The sequence below is a fragment of the Arvicola amphibius genome, chromosome 4 (assembly GCF_903992535.2).
Source record: "Arvicola amphibius chromosome 4, mArvAmp1.2, whole genome shotgun sequence".
Lineage (NCBI taxonomy): Eukaryota > Metazoa > Chordata > Mammalia > Rodentia > Cricetidae > Arvicola > Arvicola amphibius.
In genome coordinates, this window is record NC_052050.1 from 109,063,449 (window position 1) to 109,087,698 (window position 24,250).

Here is a 24,250-nt window from a genome sequence, read left to right on the forward strand (position 1 = left end):
GGAACAGTGGAACATAAACTGCCAATCTTTCAGGACCAAAAAAGTCTGGGTACAGAGTCTCTGACGTATTTCTTGCTGGAAGAGAAATGCAGTTTTCACTGCATCTAATTTTTAGAAGTTCTTCTATTTTTACTGTTTACCCTTTAGGTTTAGTTAACATTTAAGAGAAGGAAGAAAGTAAGTTCTGTGTCTCTGTTATGTTAATTTAATGCATTATTGAATTCTTAATTAATTAAAATTGAAATTAAAAATATTGTGTGGGAAACGCACAGTGGAGTTCATAGGCTCGGTATACAGGAAGTGCTGGTCCCTGTGCCAAGCACGACCAGTAACAACATAAGCAACAGCAGAGTGGTTCCGGTTTCCTCAGAACATACATTTCCAGATCCCTGCTCCCCGCCTGAAACTGTAGACAGGAATGAACACTGTAAGCAAAGGCCATTTCCCTAGTCACTAAGCAGTCATCGTGCATGTTGTTAGAACTTCTGCATTTCTGAAGTGCTGCAGTAAATCAGCACAGATTTCTTTTTCCTTCTTTTTAACTTAGTGGATAGAAGATCCATTCTTAACATAAGTCCTAACAAACTCAACAGAAGATTCTTTATTTCTTTCTTTCCTCTTAAAGGAAACACTTTGCACTTTCTCCTTTGTATATTCAAACTGCCAAGGTCACTACAGTTGCAAAACCAAGGGGGTGGCTCCAAGATGGTTACTGAGGATCTAACTTTGTAAACAGTAAGGCTAATTTGGACCCATGGATGATAAAAAGACCCTGGGCTGGCTTGATCACAATGGTTTGAGATTGCATCGTACTACTTAGAACAGCATGCAATTTAGAGCATGAATTTCTAACTTCTAAAATTCTCAGCTTAATATACTCTATTGGGTAACTGAGACCACAGAAGCAAAGCTACAGAGAAAGGTTGAACTAGTTCCCTAAAAGAAAAATTAATCATGGTACTAAAATTTTATGTAGGAAATTTGGGGCTTTACACAGCACCAAATTAAGAATTTGATCTTTGAAATGAGATAGGTCATTGATACATTTTTAAATTTTCTGAGCATCAGTTTTTGTGCCAGTAATACTCTTGGAGGGAAGGTAGGAAGAGTCAATTATATCTGAGTAGGTGTCATTTAACTGAGCAGAAGCGCTAAATTGCAAAAGGAAGACAGTGAAGTCTTTTGTGGTAGAGATTATGGATAAGACTATTCCAACAGAGAACAAATAGAGCACAGAATCCTTAAACTAGAAATAATCAAACAGGCTTTTTGTATTTAGCACAGTGCTTGGCTCATAGACAGAACTAAGCTGTTATTTCAGCTATAAAATATCATTATCCTAAGAGGGTTCTGGCCAGTAACAATGCATTAAGTATGATAGGACATAGCTGTACAGTGTTATCATTTGCAAATATTTGTTGAATGACATGATATATCATTATCCTTTTTTAAAACAACAAGTTTATTATTACAGTGTTACAATTAATACATCATCATGTTGGTAATAACAGTTGTCCCTAGACTGCTAATCTATAATTTTATGTAGTGTATTGTTACTATATTTGTGTGTTTTATTTTTGCTACTGATTCTACATAAATATTTGTATGTATCCTAGGACATTTGCTAGTTAGATATATATTAATGCAATGGAGTATTTTTAAGTCATAGTCAAATGTAACTAATAAATATAAAAATGCTTGGGAAACAATGACAAATATAGAAAAATGTAACATTTATTAGCACGTGATTATCATTCAAAACCAGTAATGATTAAGTTGATTGTAGGTATTTCCTCTGTGATTTAAGTCTGTTGCACAGCCTTTCTATCTGCAGAGCTCTGGTTCCAGCACTGCTGTGTTCTGATGGGATATTTTGCACATAACCTGTGAGCATCCCCCATGTACTTAACTCATTTCTCCATTACTGGGAATGCCAAACACTATAGGTGTTCTACTTTGTTGTTTAGGAATTGAAAAATAAAAATTCTCTATGTTCAGTGCAATGCAGCCCTAACTAGAGGCAGGCCTAACTACAGGTACATAAGGTAGACTCCAGGTGAAGGATGTTCAAGGAAGGAATGGCTAGAGTCTGAGAAGCTGAGAAATAGCAGGAGACTACATCATTCTTGGGAATTCACTCTTGGGAATTCAGCATACAGCTTGGCAAACAACAAACTCAAGTTTTCCTTTGTGGCACTTTTTGGGGGGCAGGGAGTGGGGCAGTGGTGGTGGTGAAGTGGGAAGATCAGTATCTATAGTTGGTTGAAGCACAGGTAGGGAACCCAGAAAACAAAGGGCTGGCTGAGCCATTCATAGCAAACAGATGAGTGGTATAGGATGATTGGTTAGCTGACAGTGTTTTAGCATCACTTCAGTGACTTGCTGCTCTTGGGAGATACACGCTGGTCACCCTTTTATGGTAAGGTAGGAGACACTTGAAAGCCTAGGAAGTCAGATAAATGCAAGACACTTGGCCACAGTTATGAAAACCTAAGCAGAAAACATATGGAGGCATCACTTGGGATAAAATCTATGGCAGTGGGCAGTGGGCAGTATTCAGGGTTGAGGGTTACCTTTCAGAAGCTGCTGAAGTCTTAATAGAGCTCCCAAGTTTGAGAGAACCAGTCATGCTGTGTCCCTTTTGTTAAAGAACAAATCTTCTCTGGGGCTGCTCTTCCTTGCCACTGTGAATTATTTTTATTGACCTGAAACAACTCTTGCCTAGAGGCATTTTAAAGTGCTGGTGAGCCTTGGGTGTTTCACAGGTACAGCACTTGACTTGAGCTGCTATTTGTAGAGTTGCTGCTCAGCATTGCCTCTGGCTGTGTCATCCCATGGGTCACAAGGTGCTTCTGGACTTTAAAAGACGTGATGGTCACCAATAACCCTCCTCCCCTGATTATCAGTGACCTGCAACTTCAGAGATAGACTGTAAGAATCTAAGCACTGACCTCTTGGTAAGTTTTATAAAGAGCCCAGGGCATGATGATAACTCATTAGTATGCTTGCTCTTCTTATCTCAGTGTGTATAGCATTCACTTAAGTGAAGTTACTGTCCTTACTACAGTAAGAGTTTTCAATGCTCAACTTTTTAAAGTTTACTAAGACAAGTGTTCCAGCATCTTCCCTCAACCAGATCCACTTTATAAGAATTCCCGAAACTCTTAGAATCTTAAGTTTCTTAGAGTCTTAAAGTCAATTGTCCCTGCTGTTCATTCTTTAATCAACCCTCCTTAACCAAATATCCTCATAATTTGTCAAGCCTGGTTATTTTCTGATATTTTATTACATATCCAACATCATCTTAATGTAACAATTAATGTTTTTCTTAAGTGACTTTTTTTTAAGTTGGTGTTCTGAAACTTGAGTCTTACACTATAGCTTGTGATAGCCTGAACTTGGTAGCTCCATTTGGGCTAGCCTGAAACTCATGGCAGTCCTTGTGTCTCACCTTCCTGAGTGCTTACTTGCTGGGGTTATGGTCATAAACTACCATGTCCTTTCCCCTTGATGCATCCTAACTATCCAATTGATAGCAAAACCACTATACACAGTCTTCTCCATAATATTAATATCTGCTGGGCCATATGTTATCTATCTGCCTATTTAGGACATTTTGACATTTTTAGTTGGGAATGAAGCATTTATCTTCTGTAGATACCAACAACCCAGCATACATTGGGGGGTTCCATTCTAGTTTGAGGAGAGTGCTGTGTAATACTTGTGATAAATTTATGCAAGTATTAAATAATCCAAGGGAAATTGATGCTAGAAAAGAGATGTAGCTCAAGGATAGAACATTTGTCTCACATGCCTGATGCTGGAGGTTGAATTCCAGGAGACAGGAGAAAGGGAGAAAGAGTAAGGAGAAAGTTTGTTATGTTTGAAAGCATGTTGTGTTTCTGGAAGGAGAAAGAATGTTGAGCTTGGAGAATGAAGGGGGTATGTACGATGGTTCAGAAGTGAGGAGAAGGCTCCTGGATGAGATAACACTTGAGCAGAGACCTAATTGAAGTTAAGGGGAAAGTCATTATGTGTAGTGGGGAGCGGCAGGCTGCGTCCCACCACCTGGCTCCAGCACGGCTAGCTTTGCCCCAGAAATAATTACACGGAAACTGTATTCATTTAAACACTGCCTGGCCCATTAGTTTCAGCCTCGTATTAGCTAATTCTCACATTTTGCTTTAATCCATATTTAGTAATGTGTGTAGCACCACGAGGGGTGGCTTACCGGGAAGATTCTAGCCTGCATCCATCTTGGAGAGGAGAGTCATGGCGACTGCCCAGAGACATCTGCCTCACTTCCCTCTTCCCAGCATTCTGTTCTGTCCACTCCACCCACCTATGTTCTAACCTATCAGGCCAAGCAGTTTCTTTATTAATTAACCAATGAAATCATCAGATAGATAGAAGACACACCTACATCAATTATGCAATCTTGAAAAGAAACATTCTATCAGGAAATAGTATGAGTTTTGTGTTAGGAATTTTTCATGTGACAGCTCAAATTAAGGTCCCTCAGTGTGGAACAGAGGTAAGACTAATGATTGGCTCAGGATATTGAAGAGTTGGTGATACTTTCACTATTGACCATCTCTAGAGCCACTGCCAGCTTTTATTTTGCAGAAAAATATGTATGTGTATTAAAGTTATAGAAGAAAAACCACAGAGTCTTGTTGGTCTCCTTAAATTTTTATTTTAACCCACAGAGGGCAAGAAATAGTGCCCGTGCCTGGGCTGATAGTCAAGGTATGTACTGATGCAGTTATATAGCCCATTCAGTGTAAATGTCTGCAATGCATTCGAGGCAGCGTTTTTCCTGAGAGATTAGCTGGTAGACCTCTGGCCACCCTTCTGTCTCATAGCAATCCAAGACACTTTGTCCCTGGTCCAGTTTAACCTGCTGTGGCCTAAGCACACAGCTGAGCAAAAGTGCCCAGTGATGGGGACAAGCATGTGCTTTGCGTTCTGTGGGGTCTCGGGATTAACACCCTCTAAATGGGGATTGCAACCAACACGTGTTTTAGCTTGTACCTGTGGAATATGTGAATGGTCCCTACACAGTATGTTCACAGTAAACATTAGCTGCTGCTCTTATTACTATGACCATAATGTTTATCCTATTATGCTAATGTTGTTTACATTATTATCCTCTAGAAATGTTCGAAAGAGCAGACAGGGATATGCCTCTATTCTAGGATCATAGTAGGGATGCATTTGAAGGCCCCAGATTTCAGAGAGACTAAAGAAAGGACCTGAATCCCCTCCCCTCCAGTCTCACTACCTCCTTCCCAGCTCCTCCTTCCTCTGATATCTGTAACATGTTTATCCATGAGAACTGCTTCATAAAAGCAGCTTTGGAATCTCCAAGTGAACAGCTTACCAGGTAGCTTTCGTAACTTTTCAGAACTGCACCCAGCTGTATGTACTCAATAGCACATGAATGTGTAGTCAGTCTCCATGCGTCCCACAGTTGTTCTTCATTCCTGGTGTCCAAACCATTGCATTTGGCAAGATGAGCCTCGCTTCGTGCAGTCTCAATAGCAACTCTATGGAGATGGTAGGGGCGGAAATCAGAGAGCCTCTCAGCCTACCCCTGTGCACAGCGGTCCTCCTTTTTCCAGTTCACTTATTTACACCCACAGTTCCCTGAGTCAATGGAGGTGATAATAGTTCTTTATTCTGAGCATTGTGGTGAGAAGCTTTACTGCAAAGTGACTGTAGTAACGAACACTTGCTTGTTAGGGGTGTTACAAATTGCTTTACTTAAGTCTTAACTCAGTTATAATTGACCAGACTATGCCAGTCATAACTATAAAAGACTGTAATTATAATTATAAAAAAAGACCAGATTACATCTTACACATCTGTGGAAAATGGAAAAGTCACAAGTAGCAGTAAAGGTGATTGGCAATTGGTCTCGGGGGGCAGGTGTTATGGTGCGCTTGTCACAGTGATCTGCTCTTCAGAATCTGTTTCTAATATGATTGCTCTGGTGATGCTAAAGAAGCTATGCCTGGCTTCAAGAGACATGTTTCTTACTTTATGTTAGAAAAGAGATCTATAGATCGTTGCATTGAAGCTATCGTCAAGATCTCATACAATAGTCCTTATAGCCATCACGAACGCAACACTAGGACCGGGTCTGTGTGGTGTGTGTGTGTTGTGTGTCTCTCTCTGTGTCTCTCTCTGTCTCTGTCTCATCCTCTAACATATATGGTTATATAATATAATATATATATATATCGCACACACACACACACACACACACACACACACACACCACACACACATTATATATATATATATATATATATATTATATATATATATAATATAAACATCTTATAGGAAACAGGCTTTTCTTTGTTTCTGACCAGCGTTTAGCCAGTGTTTTTGCTTATACAAAGTTATGCAAATTGTCCACATATATTATATATGGGCTAAAGTCCTCAGAAATTGCATGAAATTCCAGGGAGGGATCAATTCTGAAATAATGTGAATTTTAGATTGTACCATGCTACTTCAGAGTCTACTTCGAAGCGGTGCATAGCCCATGGTCACTCCTATATGCTTGATTATCATGTGGGCAGGATCAGAATTTATCGTCTGCTAAAGTGCCATGACTACCTGCTAAATTCTCCCTCGCGTTAATCCACCTTTTTCTTTTTTTTTACAAAGGAAATTATAATGTACCTTTTCTTTTTTAACAAATATTTTTCAGCATATACCTTTAAATTGTACCTAGTAGAAACAGAAGGGATGGTATTTTCTATTTCCTCTAGAAACCTGCAGAGCGGATGTTGAGGTCTTTCTTGCCAGGTGGCTATCTCAGTGTGCCTGCTGGCAAGATCACTTGGACTCTGTAGGTGGATGGTTTACCTGAATCCCAAGCTGAGAGTCCTTATAATTCAGCTAAAAGATATTTGTATATAGTATTCCCAAAATTGATCATGTGCCAAATTTAAAAAGCCAAATGTATACTCAACGGATGAATATGCCCCTCCCCCTGTGTTTGCGCTAACAAGTTCACGAAAACAGCATGCAAGTGATTAAATTTTCTAGACCACACAGTTTTATATTAGAATAAGTGGTAAACTTTTGTCTGATCATGTGTTTGTGCTTTGACTGACTTGAGTTAAGTGCGTAGAGAAAGTACTGCTTTATCATCTAGAAAAAACAAAAGGAATAGTAAGACTTATGAATGAACTGACTTAGGAATGTTGAGGTAGTCCTACCAATCTGCTTATACTACAGGATCTGTGAATGCTAAGGATTCAGGATGTCTGTTCTCAAATTGTTCAAGTCTAGGGAAGAAGAGACATGGCACTGGGGGCAGTATCAGCATCAGCGTTCTGCACGACTGCCACAAGAAGTGACCACAGGCCTGTGCTTTGGCTGAAGCATCGGAGAAATGCAAAGGGAACAGTGCTTTTAAATCTCCGCTTTAACACCGTCTCTTGAATTCATATGTATCCTCTCATCTACCTGTTTTTGTTTTCCTGGGGGTTTTGCTTTTGTCTTTCTGAGAGGCTTATGTCCTGGAGGACAGAGGTAGAGCTGTGTTACCAGGGCTCTCTTCCAGCTTCCTTCCTCTTATAGGACCATGTGCAGATGCTTCTCTGTGTTCATTTTAATAAAGAGGAAAGTCATAATGCCCGCTCAGCAGGATTACTGGGAGGATGAAATACAACAATTCATGGAAAGTGTTTTAGAACAAATAGCTTTAAAGGAATTTTTAGTTATCATCCCATTGATAGCTAACAACCAGAACATTGAAAAAAAACTATCATCATGTTGAAGTTTAAACTGTTCTTGTAAAATGCTGGCTTTTGTCAACTAAACTTTTACATTTTCCCTTCTTAGCTCCCAGAGGAAAGCGGGGATGGAAAACCTTCTATGCTGTCCTGAAGGGAACCGTTCTGTACTTACAAAAGGTAAAGATCAGTGGGTAACCAAACTTTACTGCTCTGAAGACACCTGTGTCGAAACATGGATGGCAGGCGTCTTCCTGCAGTGACAGATTATTGACGTCCGTGAGCTGTGCTAATTACTTTGCCTGCTACTCACCAGACAACCCTGGACATTACTTGATAAGGGCCCTTGGCAATCACAAATAAGATGTAGAGTCATTCTTAGCATTTTCACTCAGAATCCAGGCAGTAAACTGCTGCTGTGTAGCGCCAAGTCACTCGGCCTCAGCTTCGCACGAAAGTTTTTGTTCCAGTTAGTATGGAGATTCTTAAAGCTTGTCAGCAGCTTAAATAGGGCTAGCCTGTTCATGCCCAACAGAGGCTGTATGAAAGCACTGACTGGAACATGTATCATGTTATGCTAAGGTATACAAAAAAAAAAACACATCAAACACCATAGGACCGTAAATTGATGCTTAGAACCTCTCTGTCTCTCTATTGCTGTCTCTCTGTCTCTGGGTACATTTATGTGCATGTGTGGGTATGTGGTTTTGTGTGTGTGTGTGTGTGTGTGTGTGTGTGTGTGTTTGTGTGTGTGTGTGTTGAAAGCCAAAGTTCTATGGATACAATAAACACATGATCAGGAAAATGGATAGGAAATGGATAGGCTCTGTTCTAATTGTTCCGTAGGCAATATAGTAAGCTGACCCTAAATAGAGACTGGTAGCAAGGTTTAATTTCATAAATAGTTCTATTAGTATTTAACTAGCCCTTTAGTATATTATTTAACTACTTACTTCCAGTGACACATGTACATGCACAAGCTTTTATGTCCTGAAACTTTTCCACTTGAAAGTTCAGATGTATTCCAGTTTCCTGGGTACATTTTCTGTCATTCTTTTCTTCCAGTTCCAAACCTATAGATCTGTTCATGGTTCAGTTTATGGTTCCTATCTCCATGAAAAGTATTCTCCATAGCTTCTAGCTCCTAACTTTGTGTGGATGGAGACAGGAAAGTTAAGTGATAACTATACACTTAACTGGAAGCTGTTCACCACTTAGTAAAGGCCAGCGGGGTTTTACACGCACTGTACTATGAAGACACACGAATGAATTAGGGTTGAGAAGAAGAAAAGCACTGATATCCGTGTTACCTGATGAGTTTATGGAGGGGAACATGAAAAGAAAAACAATATTCTATGTACCCTCTGAAATGTCAAAAATATTTTAAAATATGTACATTTTGATGATCTGTGTGTGTGTGTGTGTGTGTGTGTGTGTGTGTGCGTGTGTTTGCATGTGCATCTGTGTGCAGTTGCCCGTGGAATCGAGAAGAGGGTGTCAAATGCACTGGAGCTAGAGTTGCAGAGAGTGGTGACCCATCCATGTGGGTGTTGGGAACTGAGCATCTGTCCTCTGGAGGAGCAGTACTTACTGCTGGGCCCTCTTCCAGCACAAAAGACATTCCTGGCAACATGGCAAGTCCAAGGAAAGTATACCAAGAAATGAATAGAAAAATTGTGTGTGTGCGTGTGTGTGTATGTGTGTGTGTGTGTGTGTGTGTGTGTGTGATGTATAGGAAATCCATATGTATGTGTGTATATGGTCTTTATTTTATATTTCTAAAACTTTTATTATAGTTCTGTTGAGTACCTTTTAAATACCTAGTGATCATTTGTATATCTTTAGAGAAATCCTATTCAAGAATTTTGCTTCTGCCGGGCAGTGGTGGCACACGCCTTTAATCCCAGCACTCGGGAGGCAGAGGCAGGCGGATCTCTGTGAGTTCGAGGCCAGCCTGGTCTACAAGAGCTAGGTCCAGGACAGGCTCTAAAAAAGCTGCAGAGAAACCCTGTCTCGAAAAACAAAACAAAAAAAAAAAAAGAATTTTGCTTCTTCAAACAGCATTTTGCTTGTTCTTTAACGTCTGTTTTTGCTTGTTTTGTGAGTGAGTCGTAGATGTCTCTTGTTATTTGGAGTATTGAGCACCAGGTAGTTCTCCCATTTTCTAAGGGTATAGTTATTCAGTGTTTAGTTGTTCAGTGCAATGTAGTCCTACTTGTTTGTGCTTGTCGTGGCCTATCTAAAAATCATCACCAAGAATTTCCTGTTTGTTTTTTCCTGAGATGTCTGTGGTTTAGGGTCTTAAATATTCAGTATGTAATCCATCTAGTTAATGGGTTTTTTGTTTTTATGTTTTGTTTTTGTTTGTTTGTTTTTTTCCCTCTAAGATGGCTATGGATGGAAAGATTTCCCAGCACCATTCTGTTCCTCATGGTTTATCACTGGCCTCTGGTAAAGACTTGGTCCTGTATTATTTGGACTTTCATGGATTTATTCTTCTATGTATTGTTCTGCCTTCAGACCATGCTGGGCTGGAGCTTCATTACAGGATTTGAAATCAATATTGTGATTCCTCCCACATTCATTCTTCATTCTCTAGATTGTCTTGGACACTTGAGATTCTTTGTGATTATAAAATTTATTTTTAATTTCTGTAAAAATGTCAATAAGATATTGATTCCACTAAATATGTAGTTTCAATTGAATAAAACAAACATTTGAACAGCATTAAGTCTTGCAGCCCCATGTGGCTCTTCTGTTAGGGTTTATTATTCCTAATGTATTTGTGTTTATTGACATATTTCTAAATGGGATGAGAAATTCCTTTTCAAGTTGTTTTCTGTTAATCTATAGGAATGCAGCTGATTTTGTGTGTTAGTTTGTATTATGCAATATTGCTGATTTTATCTATTCTAATGGGGTTTTAGTGGGTTTTAGATTCTTTACACATATAAGCATATCAAAGTGAGCATAGTCTTCAAATAATTTCATCATGATATTGATAAAATATACTGAATTTTATTAAGTACTTTTCAAGAATTTGTTAAGGTATATAAATATAAGTGTGAATCTCTGTATGAGGTTTTTATGTTTTGGTTGATTTTCCATTGCTAGATTATGTTTATCCTTACTGATAAATATTTCTGGTTTGGGTCTTGATTATTTTACTATACCATTGAATTCAGTGTGCTATGATTACAGGTAGGATTTTGCATCTATGTTCATCAGGAATGTTGGATAGTAATTTTTTCTCAATATATATATTTAATATCACAGTTATACTGACCACTAAGATGAGTCTGGATAAGTCTGTCTTTGGTGCTTTGGAAGTGTCTAAGAAGTAGTGGCATTAATTCTTCAGCTGCTTGGTGGGATTAGTTCCCTGCTGGAGTCATTTGGTCCAGGCTCTTCTTTGTTGCAAGGCTTTTGGGTTTTGTTTTGTTTTTTCCATTATTGAGTTTATCTTCTTACTGATTATAAATATGTTAGTAGGTTCTGTTTTTTCATGATTAAACTTTGATAATTATGTTTCTAGTGGTTCGTCCATTTCTTTTTAGATTGTCCAATATGTTGCTACACAATTGATCATAATATTTTCTTAGAGACTTCTTAATTTCAGTGTCATCAAGTGCAGTTATTTCACCTCTGATTTTATTTGAGTGCTTTCTTCCTTTATTATTTTAACTAAATATTGACCAATTTTGTTTGGGGAAAAATACTTCTTTGAGTCCACCATTTCTTTCCATTTACTTTCTAATCTATATCTTCTTGAATTCTAGTTCTTTCCTTCCTTTTAAAGTTTGTTTAAGCATAAAGTTCAGAAATTTATTGCTGCCTTCCTTTTTACTGTAGATGAATATTGCCACAAATTCTTACTGGAGCTACTTTTGATTCATTCCCAAACTTTTGATTTCATTAAGTTTTGTCTATTTTCATTTGTATCAAGATAATTTTCATTTCTTCAAACATTGGTTCAAAGAGTTGCAAGAGTAGGGACAGTTTCTTCATATTTTCTTCTGCTGATTTTATAGCACTGTAGTTGTAAACTGCGAGTGAAATTATTTTGGCTCTCTTAAGTCTGTGATGATTATAAAATAATGTGTGCTATGATGGAGAGAATGCTATGTGTGTACCTAAGAAGAATAACGTGTCTGCTGTTCTGGACATGTCTAAATATTTCACCAATAGCATGCTTTTAGTCCCTCTCATTTTTCCACCTGCCGCTCTTCTATCTGCTATTGAAGTGGAATGTGGAAATCTATGGTTAGATTGTTTTCTTCACTTCTGTCAATGTTTGATCCTTAAAGTTTGGGAGACCTAATGTTGGAGGGAAAGAGAAGGGATAAGGAGAGAGGAATTTATTTATCTTCCTAGTGAACTGACCTTATTATTATTACATTATGGTTCCACATTGTCTCTTTTGGCAATTTTTATTTGAAGTGTATTTTTCCTGGTGTAAATGGAGTCACTTCTGGCTACTGTTTACATGAATTGTCTTTTCCATGATTTTACTCTATGACTGTCTGCTTCTAAATCTAAAGAAAGGTTCGTACTGATAGCATTTAGTTGTACTTTTTGTTTTCTTTGTTTGTTAAGTCCATTTAACCATTTCCCTTTCTTTTAATTAGATATAATAATCTGTAGATTATTGCTGTAATAGACCACAGATGTTGTGAAAATACCCTTCATTTTTTAAGGATGCTTTTGCCAAAAACAATTCTTCTGTGGAGTTTTTTGTTGGTTGGTTTGTTTTTACTTTTGCTTTTTAAAAAAAAAAAATATACTCTCAGTATACAAAATCTCACAGCCTCTCAGAATTGTTTCTGCAGAGAAATCTACTGGTAGTCTTATGGGCATCCTGTGGTATATGACAAGTCATTTTTCTCTACAGTATTTTCTTTGACTTTTTATAACATTGTGAGTCTTGGTGTGATTTCTTTGCATCCATCATGTGGAGCTGCATCTGTCCATTCCCTTCCCCATATTTGGGAAGTTTCTGTTATTGTTTCTTTGAAGAATCTCCCTGCTCCCTCTCTCTGTTCATCTTCTTAAACTTCCATAATGCATATGTTGGTGTCCCCATAGCCACTTATGCTTTCCCGTTGATTTTCACTCTTGGTCTCTTTTTAATCCCCTAGTGGATCAGTTCAATGCTTTTCTGCCTGAGCCAGCCCATTGCTGAGCCTCTGCTAAGTGTTGCATTCTAGGTGCTGCATTCTTGAGCTTAAAATTTCCTCCCCCGTCCTTTTAGGTATTTCTGCATTTTCTTGGGCATATTGAAACTATTTATGGTGATTATTTTACATTTTATCTAATGCAGTTCCTATACTGTATACTTTCTTTTCCTTACAGTTGATTTCTAGTGATTTATTTTTCTTCCTTAAACCAAACTCATTGTTTCATTGTATCTCTTCCAGGTTCTGTTTATAATCTTACCAACTAAAGAAACAACCACCTCTGATAGTTTAGGAAGTGCTTGATACAAAAATGTTACCACTCAAGACCTGGTTAGAGATCGGCTTGAAGACGTGTAATTTCTGTGTGGTAGTGGCCACACCTTTAATCCAGGGAGATAGACAGAGGCAGGCAGATCTCTCAAGTTCAAGGCTAGCCTGGCCTGCAAGAGCTAGTGCCAGGACAGGCTCCAAAACTAAAGAGAAACCCTGTGGCGGGGGATGGGCTGCGGGGAAGAGCACATTATTTCTTTGTACCTGTGCATGCAATTTCTCAGTTTTAGAGGATTGCTAGTTCTTTTACAGAAACCTATTGCCTTTCCTTCCACCCTCTGACATCTGTCTTCATCCCTCCAAATTAACTGGCTCTACAGAGGCAAGGCACCAGCTTTTCCTTTTTCTGAGAAGCCATTGCACATTCAATTCGTGCCAATTCAGCAGTCAGATGCCATTTTCTCTGAAGTCCTAAGGAGAGCCAGAACACTGGATGTATACTCTTTTCCTCCACATCTCTCCCAAGAGAGAAATCTGGAGCTGTAGAATTGTCCCCGAACAGAGATGTTCTATGCACCAAGGTCATGCCTTTCTTCTTGTTCTCTGCAGCCCCCAGGCTCCTGAGCTATCAATTCCACTAATGCTGGGAGTGAGCCAAGGTAAAGGTTGAATTCCCAGGTTGTCCTTGGAAAGTCCAGAATAATGGCCACATGCTCTCCTCCCTTTTCCCTCCCTAGAGAGAAACTTTAAGGCTGAGTGCCTTTCTCCTGACTGTTCCAAGCTGTGCTGGCTACAGCAAGCCACCCACCACTTTCCTTTTGTTCTAAGCAGTCCCCAGGCATCCAAAGCATGCCAGTTCCATCCTGCTTGTAGGGAGCCAAGAGAAACTCATTACTTGATTAGTCTTCTAAAAAGCTAGAATGCCGAATGTATGCTCTATACAGAGGGGAGGAGAAAGAAACAGAGCTGGGAAGAGACTTCTTGGGTCAGAATATTCCCTTCTGCACTATCTTGAAGGAGGGGCTGGTGTGGGCAACGTGAAATCATTCTTCTTACCTGTCACAACGTGGATTTCTCAGTTCTGTGCTTTCCTGAGGATATGGCATGCTCGTAGCTAAATTCCAGCATTCTGTTAATAAATGCTTGGGTCTACATGTGTCCTGGCTGGTTTTATGTCAACTTGCTACAAGCTAGAGTCATCAGATAGGAGAGAATCTCAACTGAGAAAATGTCTCAGTAAGATGGGGCTGTAGGCAAGCCTGTAGGCATTTTCTTAACTAGTGATTTGTGGAGGGAGAGCCCAGCCAATTATGCTTTCTCTGGGCTTCTGGTCCTGAGTTCTACAAGGAAGCAGGCTGAGCAATCCTTGTTGAGCAAACTAGTAAACAACACCCTTCCATGACTTCTGAATTAACTCCTACCTCCAGGTTCCTGCCCTGCTCCAGGTTCCTGTCCTGACCTTCTATGATGTAGAAGCACAAACTGAATAAACCCAAGTAGCTTTGGCGATGGTGTTTAATGGCAGCAATAGAAACCCTGACTAAGAAAGACAGTATGCCACTGTGAAATCAGTGTTTCTGTAAGGGCGTGAGCTGGGACTCCCTATCCTCCTGTTTTGATAGCACCACTCTCAAGGAAAGTCTTTAAAATCTATTTGGATTTGTGTAAGAATAGTTTTGGCATCTTGACCTTCTCACTCTACATGTTAGCATAAACACTTTCTCATTAAGTTCTTTCAGAAGTGGAATTAATTTTTTTTAATCTAGTGACTGTCATAGGATGCCATTGCAACTCTTCCTTCCCATTTAGGGTTTATGAAAGAGTTTATTTTAGTACACTTGCAATATTTTTGGTCAAATAATGTTCCTTTTCCAGTTTTTCAGACATGCCTTTTTATTTTTTTTTCATAGTTACAAATAATGGTGCTATCTTAGTTAGGGTTTCTATTGCTGTGACAAAACACCATTGACCAAAAGCAACTTGGGAAAGAAAGGGTTTATAAACAAACCAGGTAACAGTCAATCACAGAGGAAACTAGGGGCAGGAACTCAAGGAGTGCTGGCGCCTGGAGTGTTGCTTACTGGCTTTCTTTCCATGGCTTGCGCAGTCTGTTATAGCAGATATGACCACCAACCAGTCCACGGGGGACACCAACTACAGTGAACTGACTCCTCATATCAATCGCTAATTAAGGCGATGTGCTACAAGAACAGAGTCCACAAAATCATCTCAATAGGGCACAAAGGGTCTCACAGAGCCTGTACCTGGTGTGAGCTAGGTCCTCTGCATGTATGTTATGGTTGTTGATTTGGTATTTTTGTGGGACTCCTAACAGTGGGAGTGGAGGTGTCTCTGACTCTTTTTCCTGCTTTTGAGACTCTTTTCCTACTTGGTCACCTCATCCAGTCTTGATATGAGGGTTTGCGCTTACTGTAACTTCTTATGCTGTGTTTAGTTGATGTCCCTGAGAGGCCTGCTCTTTTCTGAAGGGAAATGGGGGAGAGGAGAGAAATATTCTGGGGGGAATAAGAGTAGTAGAGAAGAGAAAACTACAGTTAGGATGTAATACATGAAAGACAAATAAAGAAAAGAAAGAAAATGTGCTAGAGACATGCCTACAACCTGATCTCAATTTTCTCAATTGACACTCCCTCCTCTCAGATGACATAAAACTAGCCAACATATATACAATTGCTGGGAGTGTCATGAACCACAGAGTAGAAGCCATTAGCAATTGTATTTTGAGACATTTGAAAACTGTCCGTGTACAGGTTGCGCCAGCTTTTACTGTCTCTAACAGTTTTGTTACTGTCTCTAACAGTTTTGTTACTGTCTCTCAGCAGCCCTTTCCCAGCCCGTTCTTGCGGTTTTATGCTTATTGTGAGGAAGGGACCTTGATCGTTGTTGACGTACAAACTTAAATGGTTTACACACTTGAGTTTCTCAGGGAAATGGCCTTCCCTTGGACCCATAATCTGCAGAACTGAATCAGATCTGTGTGATGGCATATGTACTCAGTGTCTAGAAATGATACACTCCAGAAGGAAGATATGAATATATGAAAATATTTGATTCATTGGTATTTTAAACAATTGCTATAGTATATATCTATAAGATTAAAAGAATTACTCTTCTATGAATCTAGCCTTCCTTTGTAAACCCAGATACATGAAGATCATTGTTGATATTCAGATTAACCATGCTCTTACTTGGCCAATTATTTTGTATTGTCCTTTATTTCCCTATGCAGTTGTTACAGCCTCTGATTTATACGCTGTCTTTTGTGGCCTTAATAAATTAGCATATGTGCATGCTGAGGCCATACTGGTTCTTTCAGATGATTTTGTCTCTATAGGGAGCAAGGCTTTGAAATTAAATTCCACACTTCACAGCTGTTTCTACGGCATAAATCCCATCTCCTGGCTCACTTTTTTGTTTTCTCTAACATCTTTATCTTTGACTAACCCTCTCCTTTGAATTGCTTCTCCTGAATTATAGAATGCAACAGCATTAGGATAGAATTGTGTAAAATTTCTTCAATAAAGAGAAAAAACGAAGGATAGCTAGGGCTGTTACACAAAGAAACCCTGCTCAGAGAGAGAGAGGGGGGGGGAGAACTAACACCAAACATGTATTTATATGTATGTACATGTTGTGTATGTAAACAAACATATGTGTGCATATATGAATGTGTGTTTATGTCTGTGTGTGTACACGTATATGTGTGTATGTATGTGTGTGAGGTGTGTGAGTGCTTAAATCAATAAAAACGCCGGCCTTGCTAAAGCATCTACTTACAGTGAGAATTAGCTATCCAAGGGTAATGAACTGTATTCTTCCTTTTGTCTTTTGCTTTTTTAAGATGGGGTTTCCCTGGAAGGCCTAACTGTCCCAGAACTAGCTCTGTAGACCAGGGTGATCTCAAGCTCACAGAGATCTGCCTGCCTCTGCCTCTCAAGTGCTAGGATTAAAGCCACCAATGCTCAGTTTCTATTTTTTTTTTAATTTTGAGTTTTAAATTTTATTATATTTCTCCCTAGAGCATACCTATTGGTTGTCCACTGCCAAATAATCATCCCTGAAAGCATAAAGGTGACATTATACAGCCCATACAGGTGACATTTAGGAATATACACGTATGTACATATATACATGTGAAAGCAACTGGTAAACAAAGGGGACGTGAGTTTGAAGGAGAGCAGAGAGGTTTATGTTCAAGGGTTTGGAGGAAGGAAAGAGAAAGCAGCTGTCTTTTATAATCAACTTCTATTTTGTTTTATTATTGTTAGCATTCCTTTAAAAATAAAAAAGTCTAAAAACGTTGAATGTTTGAAACCTCAACTAGTAATGAACGATACCCTTTCATAGTAACCTCACATAAATCCTAGAGACTAGAGCATCAGTCATTGGAATCTTATTAGGTTTATTATTAGATTGTTTATGGGTATCTTTGCCTGATTATGCTTCAGAATGTTTTTTTTTTTTTTTTGGATACTGAGCTGCCCACATAAAGGAGAGTAAACAGACAGCCTTGGAATTGAGGTTCCATACAGAGGGCTATGAGTGTCCACTGCTGATAACCCCTAGTCCTCCTGGCTGCCTGGTACACCAGAACACAGTAGCAGATGCTAGACAAAAGGTAAATTGTGTGGTGACAATGTGGTTTGGACTTCATATACTTTTTGTTTTATATCCTCTCAGAACTGTGGAGAGACTGTCACAGGTCCGATGCTATGAAAATTTCCAGGCTTCCAAAAGGTTGCTAAGACATAGTCCTACTTACATAAAGACCAGAAAATAGGGGAATATCAAGTAAAGTGAGCATTCACCAAAACAGTAGAACAAAGTAATATAGGCATTGGAAAAGTTTTCACTGTAAGAGGGCCACCCAAGAACATTTTCAAAGATCCAAGAATATATTGAACACAAAGCTCACAATATAGCACAGAGCATTTTAGCCAGAGGGGAAAGTAACAATTTGAGAGAATGACTTGTGTTCAATAATGGTCAGTAATACTTCCATATTTGTACTATAGGATGAATGGGGGATAGCAAGCCATAGAATGATGATGAAAATGTTTCAAATAGCAGCTGTACGTGAAGCCTAAAGAGGCAGTGTCACCACTGTCTGGGTCTATCTTGTGTACACAGAAGCTGCTTTCATCCTGAAGGAATTTCAAGCTGAGAATAGCATCCCCACCAGCACCCAAGTACTCAAAAGATTTAGGTGACATTGTCTTCCCTGCTAGGCAGCTCTTCCCACAAGCCTTCTGTTGGGTTCAGAAAGTGCACATTACTCCGCCCTCTTGCTCTTGGGATGACAGTATTATACCCTGAAAGTTAAAGTGTGCCTTAGAAAATGTAGCACACCCGTCAGTCCTTTCAGCTACTTGTCTTCTATATTTGGTCCTGACCTAGAAGAGGTTCTCTTGCCTTTTTCCGAAATTTTCACTTTCGAATGATGGAGTCCATGATCTTCCAGCACAAACCTATCAGTTCCTGCTGCAGCCTCAGTGATCGGCAGGAGGGTGAACTGGTGCTCAGGTGTATTGTGTGCTAAACTGTGGGATTTGGTGGTTGGTAGCTCAAGTGGATTAGGGGTATCTGTGACTCATATTTTCCACATACAATGTTGATTATGATAAAATTCCATCAGAAGGCCCTATTTTTGGATGTAGAGTATTGAGGAAAAGGCCACCATCACTAAACCAAATTCAGTTTAATCCATCTTAGTACCAAATCAGCTACTGTGTGGATGGGCCTGTGGTAGGTGTGATGCAAAGAACTTAGGATTCTGTCCTGGACGTCACTAGTCTGCTTAGATACTGCATCCATTCCCCTTTCTCAACCTAAATTTATCATCCAGGTTCCTTGATGTTTGTCCAAAGAGTCTTCCCTCCTGAGTGCCTGTGTGGTCAGGCATTATTCACCGCATCCCAGCTTGAGATGGCTCTCGGTGTACTGGAGAGTGTTGCTAGAGACAGAAGGAAGCAAGGCTTGTGTTTACTTGATTCTGTGAATCAAATGTATCTTCTAAAAGGACATAATAGCTAGCCACTAATTCTCTATAAAGGTACCAAGGAAGGGGATGGGCTGAAAAACACGTAGAAGTACGTGGAACTAAGTGCTGAGAAGAGACGGGCGGGTCATGGAAGCAGTTCAAGGGAAGTGATATTAAATGAGGAGTGGAACATTGGCGTCTCTGGGGCTCTGGCAAGGGTCATCCCATGTGGGTGCTGAGATGGGAAAGCAGAGCACATCTGGGGAGCTTCAAGATGAGTGTTCAGGAAAGCCAAGTTAAAGAACTGAGACGGTCCGAATGGACTGTTTGGAATGGACAGTGACAGAATTCTTAGAGTTTGGAAAGATCAGCCTGGCTGCAGTGTGGAAACTGACCTAGAAGCAGATTCATGCATACATCAGACTGGTTAGAACTAGGGTGTGTTAATAGGAAAGGGTCTAGTGGGTGAGTTCCAACGAAGGTATGAATTCAAAATTCTATGGAATAGTAAGTGACTGTGTCCAATAGGAATTCTGCATATTCAGATCTGAAACTGAGGAGGATGCCTAGAAATATGATCTACAGAGTCATCAACAGATTATTGACAATCCAAAGCATAGGAATGGATGATGTCATTCCAGTTTTATAGATTGAGAAGAAAGGAACTGGGGATACACAGACACACCATGTGTCTCAGAGGCAAAGTCATAAAGGAACCTGAATGAAGGGGCCTGAGAACCAAGAAAGCTCATGTTTTTTTTCATAAGATGAATTTTAGAATTCACCAGCCGCTCACTGCCTAAGATGGGTCTTTTCATCTCCACCATCAATTCAGGCTCAGCTAGGAGAAAACACTTTGTTCATTTCTACCTAGACTTCAATATAACATTTTGGAAAGATTCTCACATCATTATTTGGATACTTTGTAGATTAAGCTGTTGCGTGAGAGTCAGAGGCCATGGGTGGGGGGAGGGACCAGAGAGAAGAAAACCTAATGGTGCAGAGAAAACTGTGTACAGGGTGGAAAACTTCAACGAGACCTCTGTCAAAGGAAAATGAGAGATCAGGACTTATTTACTCTGGAGAGAAACCAGAGACAGGAAAGATGCAGAGATTCAGAAGAAATGAGACAGACATTGCAAAAGTCACAGGACACCAGAAGAGGGTATATGAAGTCGCCAATATACTCCCTATCCGTGCCCTCAACTTTTCTCTAACCTGGCATCTACCACCCATCACTCTACCAACACTTTTTTTTAGAAATAATTTTCTGGATACTGAATTCATGGTCTAATTCCCGTGTCTGACATCTCTTGATGTGATACACATGAGATAAGGACTGTGGTGCTAGCTCAGGGATGCTGCTTTATGGAATGTAGTTGGGTGGATAACAGATACAGGTTTACAAATTTCTGGAATTCTCAAGGGGAAAACCTGTAAGATACAACACCAGAACTGGGGCTCTTACAGATACTTCACACTTCAACCATTTTGGAGTCTGGGAACCAGTCATGGTCTGGTAGTATTGCCACACTGGGAGTCCTCTGTGCTATGTGCCAAATCTTTCTTCCTTCTTTGTGATACTTGAAGAGAATTCTGTTGCAGCTATGTCTAGGGTTTTATAAAAGTCCATGTGGAAACGGTTGTTTTTATATTTAAAGTATAGTTAGAATCAGAAGTGATCACGGCCGGCCAGGAAGAAAACACTAAAGAGACCAAACCTCTCAGAAGATGCCCAGAACTCGGAACGCATGTCCTAAAGCCCTCAGTGCCAGGACAGGCTGACCCCAGCCAGGCTCCCGTGGCTCTTCACTAATCCTGTGCATTCAGTCCGTGAAAGTGCTGAGTCTGTGACCTTTCATGCTTTGAAAAGGTTACACACCCACCTTCAACATTCAGTCTATGCTGGTTAATACTTTTTAAAGAAGCAGGGAGGTGGGCTTTGAAGCCTAGTGCTCGTTCCCTGAGAACTATGTTCACACCCGAGTTTTCATGCATCCTAATTTAGATTAATGACCCAGTCCCGTAGATAAATGTGTCTACTGTGTGAGTGACACAGAGTCTAATCACAGTTTTTAAAGCCTATACATTCTTAATAAGATACTGCAGCTGGCAGCACTCCTGGGCTTTGGGGTTGTGAGCATTTATAGGCTGTGCTCTAGAGGATTCTGCTGAAAACCCAGTTCCAGTTAGATACCCAGGCAGCAGAAGCTAGCTTGTTTCATGCAGTGGCTGTGGCCCTGCCCCCGGAGAAGTAGACGGCAGCCCAGGTCATTGTAGGCTCGCTTATTCCTTTGTGCTAGTTTCACTCACCCCCCCTTCAGCCACGCCCATCTCCCTTCTTCCTTTCCCCTTTCCTTCCTCTTCCTCCATTTACCTTTCTTTCCCTACCTCATGTCCTCTGTCCCTTCCTTTACTTTCAGTAACTATTACTGCACCTTTACCAACCGGGTGGAAGTTATGGAGGGGAACACACGCATTACCTATTGGCTTGCCCTCCTGGGATTTGTACTCAAAGAAACAGCTGTGAGTGAGGATCAGACCTAGCCACAGTGAAGTAATAATACAAGTAGACGCTTAAACAGACACACGCATGTACACACGCACACCGTGTGCATGTGCTCACACCGTAGCACACATGTGGGGGTTGAAAAAGAGAGCAGAACTGGACTCCCGCAACTTGTCCTCCAACCACACACTGAAGTGCTCAGGGTTGGAAAAGGCTGCCACTGTCAAGGCTGTCGAGGGGCTCATGCTCAGATTTGGCAGCCTTGACAGCAGCAGCCTTTTCCAACCCTGAGCACTTCAGTGTGTGCTTGCTTGCTCTAGAGTTCTCTTCCCCACACCCCTTCACCTCCCCCTCCTCCCTCCCTCCCTCCCTCCCTCCCTCCCTCCCTTTCTCCCTCCCCTCCCCTCTCTGCTCAAGCATGCCTTTAACAGCTTGTTAAGTCTGGCACTGAGTAAAAGCAGAGCCAGTCTTCCACCATCCTGACCTTGTACTGATTAGAAAAGTAAAAATTTTAGTTTCGCTTAAAAAATTGTTTAAGACTTCTTAGTGTTTTTCTTTTGGTTTACCCTACTCCCCAGATGTTTGTTGGAAAACCCTATAATCTTTTCCCAAAGGCAGTTATTCTAAGTCTCTTTCCAAATAACTTCACACTCATTAAACCTGTCTCTCTTGTCAAATTTTATCCTGGAAATTCTCCTGTGCCTCACTGCAGCCCAAGGCCACACTGAAAGCTAGCACACAAGTCCCACAGTGCTCGCGCCCCTGCCAGTGCCAACACATAATGGCATCTTTCTGAGGCCAGGATCACCACGTTGTTGTCATGTAGAAAACAGACGCTGTATGTACCCGGCTAAAGGACACATGGGAAACGTTGTGTGTTTTCGCTGTCCTTGGCTCAGTCTCTCGATTCCTCTCCACTGAAGTATGGGTGTTTTCCTACTGTGACATTGTTTGTGTATGGAAAATCAGGTTCAATGAGACTGAGTCTCCCTTAGGCTTTCCTTAAGTGACTTTCACACATCTGCTTAGTTTAGTGGTGGGTCAGAGCATGTTTTCAGTTCACTTGCTGCTCTTCCTCCTGTCCAGATTCGTAGACCGTCGTACTCTCTCTGGGCTGTGTCAACACTAAAGAGAGGGAAGCTGGATAATTTTAGAAAAATAACTGAAAGTGCTAGAATTTTTAAAAGATAACTTTGGAATTGTGGAAAATAGTTATTACCTTGTGAGAATCAAGCCTTAATAGACAACTTAAGACCCATTGTGCATGAGCTGCTAGTATCTTTGTTAATTTTGAAATCGATCATCTCTCTTACTGTAGCACAGAGCTGACCCAAGATGGTAATGTGTCAAGCACTCTGAGGATGGAATCGCAACAAACCCTCCAGTCATGTTGTAATCATACCTACATGGCTACTAATATTTCTGTTTACAACCTCATAACATTAAACAGGGCGGAGTTCTCAACTCTCCTTCCGTTATTCTCAGTGAGCATCAGAGTATTTCCACTTGCCAGTTTTTTTAAATCGCATATATCCATTGTAGCCATTTAATAAGGTATTATTTAAATAACACTTCAATAAAAAGAGAATCTGAGCATACTTTTCATTGATATTGATGAGTTTTGTTGCTTTCCAGATTCTACTTTATAGTACCTGAGAATAGAATCATTTCAAACTTGATGCAATAGTTTGTGATTTGGCTTTAATTATCAAACACTGTAAGGAAAAGAGCTCTTTATTTCATGCCTTAAGTGACTGGAAGGTAAACACTTTGTGCAATCACACTCTCACTGCTCATTAGGGTGGCAGAGGACTGTAGTGAGTCATACCAGATTGCAGGGCACACAGGGGAGAGCAGCATGTCTGGGGGCATCATTTTCCCCTTCGTATGTTGGAGAAAATGGGTTGTAATTAGATGTCGTGGAGCATTCTCTTTCCGTATAGAACATGTCTTGGTTGAATTTATCATTCTCTCTGTTTTACATTTCGTTTCTACAGCAAACAGTCTTAGGTGTGAAATGGTTTGATTACAATAATTTGTGCCTTATTCCTTCCTTCCCAGCCTCTCGTTTGAGTACCATCTCCCAGCTTAAGCAGTAAGCGCTGAGGCTCCCAGGATAGATTCTGTAGAGTAAAGTCACTTTTTCATTCAAACCGTCACCTTAGGTATGGCTGCCCTACCCAGAGTTACTGTCGTTGTCACCTTAGGTATGGCTGTCCTACCCAGAGTTGCTGTCTTTGTCACCTTAGGTATGGCTGCCCTACCCACAGTTGCTATCATAGTCACCTTAGGTATGGCTGCCCTACCCACAGTTGCTGTCACTGAGGATGGGCGTGTTGAGGGGGGAGAGTTCGGTGCTTCATTTTCCTTGTAGTAATTTGAGTTACCCAAATGTACCTTCTTGTTAATATTTTGCATTTAAGATAACAATAACCTTGTTTCACTATTAACTAGGAAAGTAGAAGCCAATAGACATAAAACCCCTAACTTCAGTTTAGTCCTCATAAACAGACCCCAGCTTCCATGTCTGCATGCGG

General features: G+C 40.3%; 1 protein-coding gene across 3 annotated transcripts in view; it reads left to right on the forward strand.

The window, feature by feature from the left end:
- Psd3 (pleckstrin and Sec7 domain containing 3) overlaps positions 1–24,250 on the forward strand; it is a 548,735-nt gene that overhangs the window by 486,217 nt on the left and 38,268 nt on the right. For all 3 annotated transcript variants that reach the window (XM_038324926.1, XM_038324929.2, XM_038324927.2), the window contains one exon: positions 7,866–7,936. In XM_038324926.1, the coding sequence (XP_038180854.1) occupies positions 7,866–7,936 (71 nt within the window). The remainder of the gene's footprint in view (positions 1–7,865; positions 7,937–24,250) is intronic.